At 42.3% G+C, this 15,193-nt stretch overlaps 2 protein-coding genes across 2 annotated transcripts in view; one reads left to right on the forward strand and one right to left on the reverse strand.

Moving 5' to 3' along the window:
* WDR4 (WD repeat domain 4) overlaps positions 1–15,193 on the forward strand; it is a 208,983-nt gene that overhangs the window by 132,668 nt on the left and 61,122 nt on the right. The gene's annotated exons all lie outside the window — the stretch shown is intronic.
* The window catches only part of SLC37A1 (solute carrier family 37 member 1), a 32,318-nt gene that overhangs the window by 828 nt on the left and 16,297 nt on the right, over positions 1–15,193 (reverse strand). Inside the window, exons 11-17 of the mRNA XM_063127553.1 lie at positions 13,303–13,365; positions 12,282–12,367; positions 11,741–11,789; positions 4,938–5,011; positions 3,918–3,996; positions 2,532–2,629; positions 624–676 (exon numbers count right to left, since the gene is read on the reverse strand). Of these exons, the coding sequence (XP_062983623.1) occupies positions 624–676; positions 2,532–2,629; positions 3,918–3,996; positions 4,938–5,011; positions 11,741–11,789; positions 12,282–12,367; positions 13,303–13,365 (502 nt within the window). The remainder of the gene's footprint in view (positions 1–623; positions 677–2,531; positions 2,630–3,917; positions 3,997–4,937; positions 5,012–11,740; positions 11,790–12,281; positions 12,368–13,302; positions 13,366–15,193) is intronic.

Here is a 15,193-nt window from a genome sequence, read left to right on the forward strand (position 1 = left end):
AAAGATATTGCACTAATATGGATTTGGAATTTTTCTTATGTTCAAATATGGCAATGTTTACTTTTTTCTTGTTGTTATTGTTAATTGAAGGAGCTTTTTGCTACTGCAATTCCTGCAGCCAAAGAAGCATGCCACAATGAAGTTTAGAACTGGAAGAAGACCACCATTATATCACAGCCTAAAAAGCTTACACATACTCCAAAAGCTTACTCGAAAAATTCAGAGTTTACACATACTGTGTAAACAAAGACGAAAGCAAAAGAAACAAAGGTAAAATGCATTTGGACTGATTTATGTGAAAATCAAACACACTTTTTGATAATAATAATAATAATAATAATAATAATAATAATAATAATAATAATATAATTTCAAACATTTTTGTAAGAGAAATTACTTAGAAGCTGTTAAATAATGCAGAAATCCAAACACAGAAAGTGAAGAGGGAGAGGGAGAGGGAGGGAGGGGGAGAGGGAGAGAGAGAGAGAGAGAGAGAGAGAGAGAGAGAGAGAGAGAGAGAGGGGTATGCTACATTGCCTTGTATGGAAAGCCATGTTGGATGAAAATTATATTTCAAAAATCACAAACTGTCTCAGGATACAGGGAGGTAAACAGGAACTTACAGTGTCTGGTCCAGACTACATTGAAGTTCCTTTCGTATAAGGCGGAGTAAGAACTGTACAAATTAAAAAGAAAAAAAGTTATATGCCAAGAGGTAAGAGCAAAAATGACCACTGACATTAACACTTCATTTAAATCATTATAGTGTTGTAAAATGAGGTACTTGAATACCTGGCAGCCCATGAGAAACTAGAAAGGAGAGAAGGCAGGTCAGAGGGAGTAAATGTTCCTGGAACCTTAATAAAAGTGCATGCGTGTGCAAAGCAGTTGCAACAAGAAATGGAAGACGGTACCTAGTTATGTGGGTAAGGTGTACTTCAGGAATTAAATGGCAGATTTCCACTTTCTAAGGGGCCCAGGGCTCACACTGGGTCTAAAACTTATATATGAAAAATGTGGTGAACAAAGGGTTTGTAATCCCCTAATTTAAATTATTGTCCATTTCGTGCACTGCTGTACACATAATGGATTTTTAATAGCTAGTTAATTAATTTCTAATGCCTATACATATTACGCCACTAGCCACAAATATGTGATTCAATGAACTACACACAGCATTAAATCTAAGACCATGTGTATACATAATCTATACCAGAGAGCAAAAAATGTAGTTGCAGAATGCTTAATATTCCAGCAGAGGGCATCTATGTCTATTGGGAAACTGGCTAGGTTATCATATACCTCTCTGAAAGTGTACTATTAACATTTTCACAAGCAACTAGTTTAAACCCTGTGATGATAGTTCATTCTCAGCACTAAAATAATCCAGTATGCATATGTTCCTGAATAATCAGTCTACATTTACTGCAATAATTTTCAATAATGAAGGGGGATTGCTGCCAACCAGCTGTGATTATGATAGCCAGGGCAGCATATGGGGAGACTTATACCTGTGTGCCTTCCTGCCTAGCAAAATTGTTCTCTGGCCAGCCCAGCAAACAGTTGTTTGGTTGGTAGGCTGGAACATACTGTAATTGGGATGGGGAGCCAAGCATGCAGGGGCCTTTAGCCCCACACAGCATCTTCTAATCAGATTGGGAAGGGGGATGTATGATGCCATCTCAGTACACCGGAGCAAGAGATTTAAACTCCCCATCCCTGCACACCAAGATGGGGGGGAGGGAAGTGGGAGAATGTGTGTGTATGTAGGGGACGATGACAGAAAAGGACCATGTGTTTGAGAGAGGTGAAGACAGTGGGTATGTAGTGTGTGTGTGTGTGTGTGTGAGAGAGAGAGGGAGAGGGAGAGAGAGAGGGGGGGAGGAGTGAGAGGGATGCTAACACCACCATCATGCAGCCCCTGATCCACCACTCTAGGCTTGTGCCCTTTGGGGCAAGAAAAATACTAAAAGCAAATTGGCAGTCTTCCAACTCTTCTTTAAGATCTCATCTCAGGACAGTTTTCACTAAAGTCAGTAGTACTATATTAACCTAATATTTTTTCAGAGTGACCCTAAATATGAATCATTCTCCACTATCAACAACTACGTATTACGACTTCACATCTTTCCCACTTGCTGTTTTGTATTAGCCACAGAAATCTGTTTGGGGAACAGAAAAAAAAATCATCTTTTGGTTCTTTTACTGAACTTTTCTTGAATATTACTGCTAGCTAATACACAAAGAATTTTAATGAGAACTAAGAGTGAAACTATTTAGAACAATATGTCTCCCCCCCAACCATGCAGTATATTTGTTAAAATCCCTCCAATGAAAATGCACTGTGCAGAAAATGAAGTGCAATTACCCTGGTGTGTTTCAAAAATGTTCCATTTGGCTGCAACAGTGCTCATACCGTGGAACTTTATGCTTTCAAACCGACATGGACAGCTCATTAAACCGAAGTCCACATTTTAACAAATGAGCCAATGGAGCATAGAAATATGGTACTATGGCATACTTTGACTTACTAATAAGGCACAGGCATCTGCTATCATCAGCATATAAAAGACATTGTTCCAACCAGAGGGAGAGAGGAGACCTGCTAACAAAGGCCCCAGAGCAGCACCTAAAATAGAGTGCACACATATTAAAGCAATACAATGCAAGAATTAGTATATCTAATGGGATGCATAATGCTTGATACTTTACTGAAAATTCAACACAGGTAACATATTTGAGGAATTTTATGGGTGTCACCACTGTATCACAAAATCATAAATATTGCTCTTGATAGGTTTGCGATATTGATAATGCACTGGCGAATTAGGGCTGGGAAGTATACATCTGCAGCACTTCAAAAGTAACCCCATATGTGGATACGATAGCAAGGTTGGTCCCCTGTTGGAAGATGACAACCAGCAGTATCAAGCACTATAGAGAGTATTATAATGGAAGGAAACTCTTGAAGTTTGGAACCCAGCCATACAGTGTTTGAAAAGTGGGTTTAATAATTCTTGAGTCCACCAAGTGTTTTATCCTACAACTCCCATCAGCCCTAGCCAAAGATGAGCGCTGGTGGGAGTTGTAAGCTAAAACATCTGGAGGGCCAACATTGATCTTGATCTACACCCACATCTAATCCAATGGGATTCCACCATAAAGAATGGGAGCCACTATACCAAGGAATATCCCCCTAGTTAAGTGAAAAAACTTTCCCTCCCCCCATAATTGTGAAGCATCCCATCTAGCATGGGTAGGCAACCTTTTGGGCCATGGACACATTTAGCAATTTGGGAAACTATCCTGCACATGGCCACAAAATGGCTGCCATGGGAATCTTTTAGGCAAGTTACTTACCTTTTAACCAGCCCAAAAGACTGGCTCCAAGGCCTGAGCCCCAACACAGTAAACAACTCATTTGAACAAAGAGTTCTCTGCACCAACAGAACTTATTTCACAACAATCCCAATTGCTGGTAAGAAAATGTGTTAATTAAAAAAAAGTGGGAGGGACTGAACATCATGGAGGGCACCAAGAAAGATGTCCAGAAGGTGCATTGGTGCCATTACCTATCCCTGCCATGTAGACTGTAGGCATCATTAGGCATGGGGAGGGTCAGAAAGATACAAGAATGGTGACTAGAAGTATTCTCCAAAGACTCCAAGCTGTGTGAGGCAAATTACCAAGTCACAGATTGTACACATGAAGGCCTTCTTCACACAACCAGACTTTACTGCTATAGTAGTTGCAGTGGGCTTTCATCTTCTCATTCTCTCTTATCACCCAATGAAAAACAACTGAGGATGATTGACCTAGATTTTCATGTCAGCACAGGCAAGTCTGTGAAATTTACAGCCTTCTATTGAACCTTTTAGTCTTGTTTTTAAGGCAGCTGTATGAGAATAATCACTTACCTACGGAACCTGTGCCATCAATGATAGCTGTAACAGTGGAGAGCGCTCTTGCATTTCCCTTAAGACTTTTATGGGTACCCTTGAACAACAAAATACCGAGTCCTTAATCATTTAACACAGAGAATGGGAAAATTAACAAGATTTTCTCCTTTATACTCTACATCTTTCTTCTCCTGCTTGAAAAGATGTTGAAAAAACAACCCACTTAACAAGATTTAGCTAGACCCATTCAGTATCTATATTACAATGTTCTCACTGAAATGAATCAGCAGTACAATGTAGTTTCTACAATCCAAATGGATTCTAAAGACTTGTGTGCACTAGAATTTTTGGGGAAAAATCCAGTTGAACCTTTTATGAAAACCTTTTAAAAGTCGACGTTTCCTGAAATTGAAATGTAATTAAATGTTTTTTTCTTGTAAGTCTTTCAAAAAGCACCAGGTTTGGGGAGGCTGCCTTAAGGTACATGAACTAAACTAGACATTACAACAATTTATCTCAACTTTTTGAACTTGGATCCCACTTCTGATATTCCTCCACTTTGTGGACCTATTAACACCAATACCCTTTTTCACAGGTCCCACGAATCTTATGTACAGTTGCTGAGCATGCGAGGATCTGTGGATTGGCGTACTTATATAACATTGACTTCAGAAGAGGAAGATTTAGGAGAGGTTCATCTTCTCTGAACCCTTCCTAAATCCACACACAGGAATTAGCATTAGGACAAGGCAGCAACTTTTCCTGACCCTCTTTGTTCCCAAACCAGATTGGGATAGTAGGATACTTGGGACATCTTCACAAACCCAGTTGTGGGTTAAGCTAAGATCCTCTTCCAGGAGGCATTCAACCTCCACAGATCATGGCTGGTAGAGATAGGAAGGCTGCATCTTTCCCTGGATTCTATCCTTCTCTACAAGTTTGTCCACCTCCCTTTCATGTGCTCTTGTTCTTCTCAAAGGGAAAATGACTACTGTATTGCGGAAACTAAGGGGTACATATAGAATAGAAAACACTCACCAAGTCAGCTGAGACAGCTGTTGTGATCAATGCATAAGGGCCATTTACAAGAGCTCCACAGATGAGCAGCATAACTTGAAATTAGATGAGAAAATGTAAGTTTTTGAGAATTCATGCTGACCCCAACAATACACTGTGTGTGACCTATTATTCAATGTGTATGTATTAAAAACAAACAGCAATTAGATTATAAACAGTGTTTTCCAAAATACCTAATAAGGTAAAAAAAAAAGTTCATCCAGCAATAGAAAGCCAGTAGATGATTTCTGGTACATATTAAAGACATAGGCATGGAAGAAATTATATATATATATAATATTAGGACAGGTTGCTTACCTGTAACTGTGTTTCGTCTTTGTGGTCATCTGTGCAGTCACACATATGGGCTCTGCGCCTGCATGAAGTCCCGCTTCGAGAATTTTCTATAGCTAAGAGCCATTTTGGGCAGGAACCCCTCCCCTCTCTACTGCGCATGTGCAGGAGGGTTCCCGCCCAGATTCCCCAGTTCTTCTGAGACCTGAAGGCCTTGTCTGAGGAATATAGACACCAGTAGGTGTACTTGAAAAAACTACTAAAAGTAACATTAGTAATACATGATGGACACCAAGTGGGGAGTATGGTGGGTGGGTTGTGTGACTGCACAGAAGACCACTCGAAGAACCACAGTTACAGGTAAGCAACCTGTCCTTCTTCTTCATGGTCTCTGTGCATCACACATATGGGCGATTAGCAAGCTTTACTCACCAGAGGAAGGTTGGTGTCCTTAGGTGAATACAGATGACAACACTGCTCTACTAAAAGAGCAGTCGGATCTTGACCTGACGTCCAGTTTGTAGTATGACACAAACGTCATTGGTTGAGCCCATGTTGCTGCCTTGCATATTTCTGGAACAGTGATGCCACGATGAAAGGCAGATGATGTGGAGACAGCTCTAGTAGAATGCCCCTTGACTGACGTCGGAGGGTCTAATTTCTGTAACTGGTAGGCCAGGATAATACATTGCACCAAACATGAAGAGAGTCTCTGAGATGACACTGGTAGGCCTTTTTTGTTCTGTCCATGACACACAAATAGCCGTTGTGACTGGCGGAAGGGAGCAGTGTGATCCTTATAGAAAGCCAAGGCCCTTCTGACATCTAATAAGTGTAACGTCTTTTCCAAGGCAGATGAAGGGGAAGGAAAAAAAAAGTTGGTAGGATGATGTCTTGGTTAACATGAAAACTGGAGACAACTTTTGGTAAAAATTGAACATCAGGACGAAGTACCACCTTATCAAGGTGGAAAACCAGGTAAGGTTTGTCTATTCTTAATGCACATAGTTCACTGGCACGTCTTGCAGACGTAATTGCCACCAGAAAAACCACCTTCAAAGTAAGAAGACATAAGTCAGTGGTTGCCAATGGCTCGAATGGTCTCATTGAAAGTGCATGCAGAACCACTGATAAACTCCATGACGGCGAAAAAGTCCTTACTGGTGGGTTTAAGTTTAACAAACCCTTTAAAAAACACTTAACAGTAGGATGGGAAAAAACCCTAAATCCATCAACGTAGTCATGAAAAGCAGAAATAGCTGCCAAATATACCTTTAAAGAGGAAACTTTCAGGCCTCTGTCGACTAAAACTAATAAAAAGGACAGGATCTGATGAACAGGGCAGCTTGAGGGTAAAAACCTTCGCTCAGAGGCGAAGGCAGTAAATGTAGACCATTTCCTGTTATAATTTTTCTGTGTTGACGGTTTCAAGGCTGAGTCCAAAACCGTTTGGATCTTGGTTGCCAAATCACTGTCCCCTACTGAGGGGTCAGCCTCCATGCTGTCATATGTAGGGTGTCGCGGTCTGGGTGACATATCCGACCTTGATCCTGGAACAGAAGGTCCGTCTCATTGGCAGCCGTATGAAGAGACCTTATGACCTGTTCAGTAGGGTTGCGAACCAATTCTGTCTGGGCCACCAAGGGGTTAAGATTATGCAATCTGCATTGTCGTGAATAATTTTGGCAAGTATTCTCAGAGGGAATGGAGGGAATAGGTATAGGAAATGATAGTCCCACTTGTGGAAGAATGCATCCCCTAGTGATTTCCTTCCACACCCTGCTCTGCTGCAGAATTGGTGACATACTGTGTTGTTCCCCGTTGCAAACAGATCTATGTCCGGTTGCCCCCAGAGGTGGAATAGTTCCTTGATGACCGGAGGATGAATACGCCATTCGTGGACTATCGACGACTGTCTGCTGAGGGTGTCCGCCAGTGTGTTGGATAGTCCCGCTATATGAACTGCAGTGAGGAACACTCGACGTCGAATGCACCATTCCCATATGTGTATGGTGAGTTTGGTTAAGGGCAGGGATTTCGTTCCCCCTTGCTTGTTGATGTAGAACATGACTGTCGTTTTGTCTGAAGTCACTTGAACATGGTGGTTGTGTATCTTGGTTTCAAATGCTTTGAGTGCTTTTTGGACTGCCCGCAGTTCGAGGTAGTTGATGTGCGCCCTTTTCTCCCTCATTGACCAGAGCCCTTGCACTCTTAAGGAGTCGAGATGGACTCCCCATCCCATGCACGAGGCATCTGTCGTGATTGATCTCATTGGCATCGATGGTTTGAATGGTATTCCCTTCATCAAATTCTGTCAGTTCGTCCACCACTTCAAGGATTTGGTCACTGTCGATGGTAAGGCGAGAAAGACGCGTCTGGCGTTCTTTAACGGGTTGAACACCTTGTTGAACCAGAGCTGCAAACGTCTCATCTTGAGCCTTGCAAACAGGACGACCATGGTGGTCGATGCCATTAGCCCTAGTAGTCTTTGTATTGTGTATGCCGTGGTTCTTTGTTGTTTCACCAGGTCGTTTGCTAGGTTTTCAATGACGATTGCCCTGTCAACTGGCAAGAATGCTTTGGTGGTGTATGAATCCAAAATTGCACCTATAAACTTTATGATTTTGGTTGGAAGGAGGGTTGACTTTTTTATCAGAAGCCCTAGCTCCACCATGAGATATTGTACGTAAAGTATGTGCCATTGAAGGGTATGCTTCGAATCTGCTACTAGGAGCCAGTCGTTGATGTAAGGGTGAATTTGTATTCCTCGACTTCTCAAGTGGGCACAGACCACCGCAATACATTTGGTGAACACCCTGGGTGCTGTTGAAAGTCTGAATGGTAGGACGCGGAATTGAAAGGTGCGCTGGCTGATGGCGAAGCGTAGGTATCGCTGGCTGTCGTGGTGAATGGCTACATGGAAATAAGCGTCTTTGAGATCGACGGAGGCAAACCATGACTTCTCCGTGAGTAGCGGTAGTATCGTGGGAAGGGAGACCATACGAAACCTCTCGTGTTGAGCTCTCGTAGGCCCAATATAGGACGGATGCCCCCATCGGTTTTGGGAACGGTGAAATAGCAGGAATAGAATCCCTCTATTAATTGTCTTTTTGGTACTGGCCGTATTGCTCCCTTCTCTAGAAGTGAGCGGACCACCTGCTGAAGTGGCGTCGATGGTATAGTTGTTCTCAGGACTCCCGAGGGTGGTAAAGAATCGAATTCTATTCTGTAGCCGTTTTCGATGATGGAGAGTACCCATTTGTCTGAAGTGATTCGATTCCATGCCTCCCTCGACATTGAGAGACGGTCGCTGAAGGGGGTGCTCATGGTGATGCGGATAGGGAAGTCAAAGGCGTCGATTTTGTGTGTAGTCCGGTTTACGACGTTGAAACCTGGGTTTCGATGTCGTAAACTGTTTCTTTCCTTGTTGAGGTAGAGAAGGTTGTTTAAACAACTGCCTGTCAGGTTGGTATCTTGTCACGCTGAATCCCGATTGTCTGTACCATTTTCTAGGCTTGAACTGTTGTTGAGTCGAGCCTATTCCCATCTTCCGTGCTGTAACCCTGGCCTTCTGAACATTATCCATGGCCTCGACCGTTGTGGAGTTAAAAAGGCCTGTGCCATCAAAAGGAAGGCTCTCAATTCAAGTTCTGGCTTCTGGTGATAGCCCTTCCGACCTCAGCCAGGCATGCCTTCTAAGGGCCACTGCTCCTACCATAGTCTTTGCGCCACATTCAGCTTGATGTTTTGCTGTAGCTATCTGCTGACACGCCATTCTAGTAGCTTCAGAGTGGAATACTCTTGCCAACTCTCTCTGATCATCTCCCAAGTTGTCACATAGTGACATCATCTTGTCCCACAAAAATAATTGGTATCTAGACATTATGGCTTGGTAGTTTGATACCTTAAGGCTTAGGGATGCAGTTGAATAGAACTTACAGCCCATTAGGTCCAAACACCGACCTTCCTTGTAGACAGGTGCTGTATGTACCCTTTGTGAGCGGCCTTGTGCCGACTCCACAATTATAGAGTTTGGTTGGGGATGTGTGAACAGGAACTCTGCTTCTTTGTCTAGAACTCTGTACATGTTGTCAAGTCATTTTGACGATGGTTGTAGTGCTGCAGGGTCTTTCCAAGATTCTTTTACCGCCCTAGTTAAGGTTGGTAAGAAGGGAATAGTGATGGGTGTTGTTGCCTCTGAATATATAGCATTGAAGACAGGATCAACTAATTTTTCTATTGTTTGACAAGTCTCTATGCCTAATGCTTGAGCCATTCTTTGAATGAGGTCCGCGAAGTGGCCCAGTCCCTCGGATGGGGAGACAGATCCCTGTGCTTCCACTATCGCGTCTGGTGATGGTATTGACGGGGCAGGCGAAGTGCAAGAGTCTGAGTCTGAACAGTAGTCTCCTGCGTCAGGAGATGAGGCTATTTGTACAGTCTGAATTTCTCCAGTTTGCTGCACATCAGGAAGTGTTGCTTCTTGACGTCGAGCAGGGTGAGGTGCAGAATCTACTGACGCAATGGCTAGCGGAGCTGGTAGTGTCTCGATGACCTCCTGTGGTACTGAAATCGTGGCTGATAGCATTTGTCTACGTCGAGGGGGTGATGCTCGGGTTTCTTGTTGATATTGATCGTGGACATCGTGCCAATCCCTATAGTAATAGGTAGGCCTTGGTGGAAGGGACCACTCTGATTGTCTTCCCCATTCTCTTACAGGAGATCGAGAGCGGTGTCATCTTGAATAATAGTAGCATTTAATCTCCCGATATCGACTGTCGATGGAGCGAACTGAGTCAGGCAAACGGCGATATTCCGATCTACGTTCGAAGGGCGTGGGCGATCTTCGATAATCGTGTGTGCGTTCTACATTAGCTGGTAAGTTCCGTGGGGGTGAGCACCTGCTCGATCCCCTTGCTGAGTGTCCTCGATCTCTGCCCTGGAGGGATGTATTATCTCTAATTTCACCTTCCGACAACGACGGAGTCGGTATCAGTTCGATTCTCGACGTTGAAGGAGCGATGACTGTCAGAGCTGCTTGTATTGTCGATGGTGGAGCAGGAGTGGACGGCGATAGTATAGTCGATGTTGAAGCCTTATTTTTAGGGCGATTGTGCTTATGGGACGATTTTGCCTTCTTCTTTTGCTTCGCAAGGTCTGAGGACTTTGGGGTCCTTGCTTTCTTGGATAGTTTTTTTTGCTACCGAAGCAGTCAGAGATCGCCCTGGTGTTGCAGGGGGATCCTGGCGGGGTCTGTCAGCCTGACTTATTGATGGCTCGACAGGAGCTGGAGGCACTAATGGCTCTTTTTGAGAAGCCATGGTTGGTTTATCTACCGCCTCAAGTGCTCTCTCCCACAGCTCGGCCCGCAGTTTGTCTGCCCGATGCCACCTTGTTTGCTTCGAAAAGGCTTGGCAATGGGGGCAAGAGACTACCTTATGTCCTTCTCCAAGGCAAATGACGCAGAAAATGTGGCCGTCCGAGGGTGGCAATTTCGTCCCACAGCGGGCACACTTTTTGAATGGGGCCTTGGGGCCCATGCGGTCCAGAATAAGTGGAAAGATAGAGAATGAGGGGTTTTTTTTTTTTTTTTTTAGGAAAGAAAGAAGTAGAAGACGATGAAAAGGAGAAAAAAGGACTGAAGATAGAATAAAGGTAAGTCTTAGCTATTTTGTTTGAGAGAAGTTCCCAACAAGGCTGTCACGATGATAGTTGAAGAACTGGGGAATCTGGGTGGGAACCCTCCTGTACATGCGCAATAGAGAGGGATGGGGTTCCCGCCCAAAATGGCTCTTAGCTATAGAAAATTCCTGAAGTGGGGCTTCACGTAGGCGCAGAGCCCATATGTGTGATGCATAGAGACCACAAAGAAGAATATATATTATCCTCATTTGACAAATTGGATGAACTGAACTGACTTAAACAGACATTTAGTTTACTTCAGGCTTGCAAGTAAGAAATGAAAGGGCTTCAAGACAAATCAGCAGAGGTAGCAGAAATAGAGAAGCAAATTGTGGGTCAACATAATTGTCTCACATTCTCAGGCCTCCATGATACTGGTTAACAACATTCTTCAACAGGTTTTAAGAGAACTTCCTCCAATCTACACTGATTGACTGGGTTCACATGACATGACACCACCCCACGGGCAGCCAGCCCTGGTGGGTTATTGTATCGTCCGAACACTATGCATTCTCTGAAAGTGGCTTATTTTTTGTGAACAAGCCACATTGAAAACCCCAGGCTTGTTGTAGGGTTGTTCATACTCATGGTGGGTTGTTGTGTTGTCCGAACCCGGGAGAGTGATTTTATCGTGGCTCACTGGGATCAGCTACAGAGCCGCGTGACATATGAACCTGCCCAGAGAGTCAGGAATCAGAGTTGGAAGGAATCACCAGGGAATCATTCAGAACAATCCCAAATTCCCATTGCAATATTCAAATCAATCCATATTAAATACAGACAAAATTGAAAGAAAATTGAGAACTCACCTATTGTGGCTTCAGAGCCCATTTTACTGATGGCAGAGAATACATACAGCTAAGGTGGACAGAAACATCACCAGTTAGCTCAAACCTTCATGTAACTTTGCACTTTCAATAATAAGACTAGCTATCTGTATTTGCTAAATATAAAACAATAAATCAGCATTGATTTGCATTCTGGGATCTATAGGCATAGATGATAGGAAGGAGTTACCTGCTGCAGTGTATGGATAGCAAGGTCACCTCTAGGATTTAATCATTTTCATATTAGTTAATGCTACTTTCACTCTTATTTTATTTATTTATTACATTTCTATACTGCCCAATAGCCGAAGCTCTCTGGGCGGTTCACAAAAAGCTCTCTGGGCGGTTCTTCATTATCTTAGTGTGTGTGTGTGTTATGTTGTAGATTAAAAATGGCTTAATTTAAACAGTTACAACATCAGAATATAAAATTGCACTGCCATATTAAACCAGCACCTACTGGCAGAACACAGAGCCATTGACAATTTTATTTTAATGGTACTGTAATGACAGCAGATCTTACTGTGGGTGCAGCAATGAACAGCATCATGCCACAAGTTGTAGCCCTTTTTTTCAGTCGGTCTGATATTATACCTGCCAAAATTCCACCTGTAGAAAAGAGGGGAAGTGGACATAGACAGTTCTTTACATATTTACAACTGCATTAGATACCATATTTTCCTAGATATAAAGCACATAACTTTTCATTTTAAGGTGCGCTACATATATACCAGGCACAAACTTAGCATTAGTACTATTCCCATTGATTTCTGCACCATAATTGATCAGATTGGGATAGATAATGCACAAAACCTCCATCTTCTCCCACCATTATTATTCAATCCATGAATAAATACATTATTAATAGATGTCTTTGCTGTCTTCTCTGTACTCCACCCCCAACAGCCTGTGGGCTTCTCAAAGGTATCTGGGTGGACACCGTAGGAAGCAGGATGCTAGGTTTGATAGGACCTCTGATCTGAAACAGCAGGGCTTTTCTTATATACTTAACCTTTCTATTCTATTCCCTTTCTTTGAATAATCTTGTTGTTCTGCTGACCTCCGCTACCACTTACGCCAATTGCTCTCAAATCTATTTTCCCATTATGTGTCCAACTGCAATTTCTTCCGGCCAGTTACACAATTTCCCATAGGATTGCCTGCTAATACCTCAAACTGAATATGACAAAGATGGTGTTCTTGCTTATTCCACCCCTACCCTTTTCCTTGCTGTGTCTCTAACACTCATTGAATGCTTTTGTCTCTACTCAAACTCCAAGAATCTAACCCCTTGACTTCTACTTTCACTACTTCAACATCTCCAGGAACTGTCTTTTGCCCCAAGAGTCCACTAAAGCCATCATCTCCTTTATACTCTTGCTCTCTACAATCAGCAGCTGATTGTAGAGAGTAAAACAGCTCCCACCCTGTTTTTCTCTACAGCTCCTGCCTCTGAGACTGTGTTTAAGAATATCAATTTAAAAACATGTAGATTCCATATGTGCAGGTTGTAATATAATAGAGACCTACAGTTGCAAACTCACCAAAGATGCCTCCAACATCAAATAATGTGGAAAGATCACCTGCTTTTTTGGCATCAAGGTGTTCTGTCAGAAAAATAAAAGCATACCAGGAACAGTTTAAGTATTTCCAGATGCCATGAAACCGCCTCAAGAAAACAACTATTTGAACAGTGATGTGTAAATTACCTTCCTCCAACCCGATTTCCTCAAATAAGGAAGAATTAAGTTATTGAATGCAATTAATCATTATGGAATTATAATGAATTCTTGTCCACACTGTCTTATACCACATATCCATTATTAAAATGAAGGGATAAAAAGCCTTATACATTATGAAATGATCTATGTATAAAAGAAAAGATCTTGCATTGTGTCCTATTCTGTATATTTCTTGCTTGTTTTCACTAATAGAGTATTCTTCTTCCAAGTTTGAATACCTAGCCACAAATAACAGATTATATATTCTACTCTCTGGCACAAGAGCTACATTAAAACACAAGTGGAATGACTCTCCCTGGGAACCAGCTTCTATGTAGTTCCTCTAGAACACAAGTGAATCTTGTAGACTGCAACAATGGTACTCTATAAAAACAACTAAGCCTTGTGGCTCCTTAAAGATTAACAAATATATTATATGACATAAGTTGTCATGGACTAGAACCCACTCCATAAGAAACATGAAATATTATCCTCAGTTGGGAGATATCTACATAGATGGGTACAGAGAAAAAAAGTTTATAAATAGGCTCTAGTCCATGGAAATGTATGTTGCAATGTGCAAGAGTCTTTAAGGTGCCACAAGACCAACGGTTTCTGCTACAAGAGGAACAACAACACCTCTCTGGAATTTGTCAGCAAAGTCATGCCTCCTCTGCCTCTAGCCTGTAAAAGCAGAGAAACCGTCCCACCTAATGAACAACATAGAAGACCCCATATGGTCAACAGTGCAGACCATATCTGACCACCACCATGCTATTCTATTGTGCTGAGTGTGAAAGTGACTTGGCCACACACAAACCTTACTGGAAATGTTAGATTTGCGTAAGCTAACAGGTAAAACACGTAGGTTGGTTCTACCATATGTTATAGCATCTGCCTGTAAACAGAGGTGTATGATCAGGGCCTATTAAATACTAGCTGTGGCTGGGAGATTGATGTGTAGTAAAAGAGGAAAACGCAAGTACGTCCCTATCCTATTTTACACATTTGTGGGGCTGAGGCTTAGCTTAAATCAAACACGGTCTGGGTAGCTTCAGAATTCAGCAAGCATCTATAACTACACAATAGTCTCTCCTCTCAACAGATATTGCCACATTATTCTTCTACTCATTAAAGCTGAAAATCCCCAAACGAGATTGCAGAAAGCATACCTCATTTTACGAGATTTAATATTCTTTCTCAGCTCTTTACTATTTCTAACCAGTATTGGGTTGACGCATAATGAGGGCTTTGCATTTATATTGTAATGAGGAGCTACTAACAATTAATTATTCAAAGACCAAGGTGGTGGTCTTCGGCAGAAGGAAAATAAAACATAAATGGATGATTAATGAAAATCCTATTGAGCAGGTTGCTAGCTATAAATATCTGGGAGTGATGTTCCATGCGTCAGGATCATGGCTCACTCATATAAATCATGTGGTGACAAATGCACGGAGGAGCACTGCAGCACTGATAAGATTTTTTTATACTAAAGGCGGGCAACATATCCCCTCCGCGATCCAAGTGTTTGTGGCCAAAACTATTGCCAAAATGCTGTATGGATCTCAGCTGTACGCCTATTATAACCTCCGCCCTTTAGAAATCATTCAGACCAAATTTCTAAGAACTATATTTTCAATACCTCATTGTGTGTCCAACACAGCCTTGCGGCTAGAGGCTGGCCTAATTCCCATTGAAGCCCGTACCAAAT

Source organism: Elgaria multicarinata, chromosome 5, assembly GCF_023053635.1.
Source record: "Elgaria multicarinata webbii isolate HBS135686 ecotype San Diego chromosome 5, rElgMul1.1.pri, whole genome shotgun sequence".
In the NCBI taxonomy this organism is placed as follows: Eukaryota; Metazoa; Chordata; class Lepidosauria; order Squamata; family Anguidae; genus Elgaria; species Elgaria multicarinata.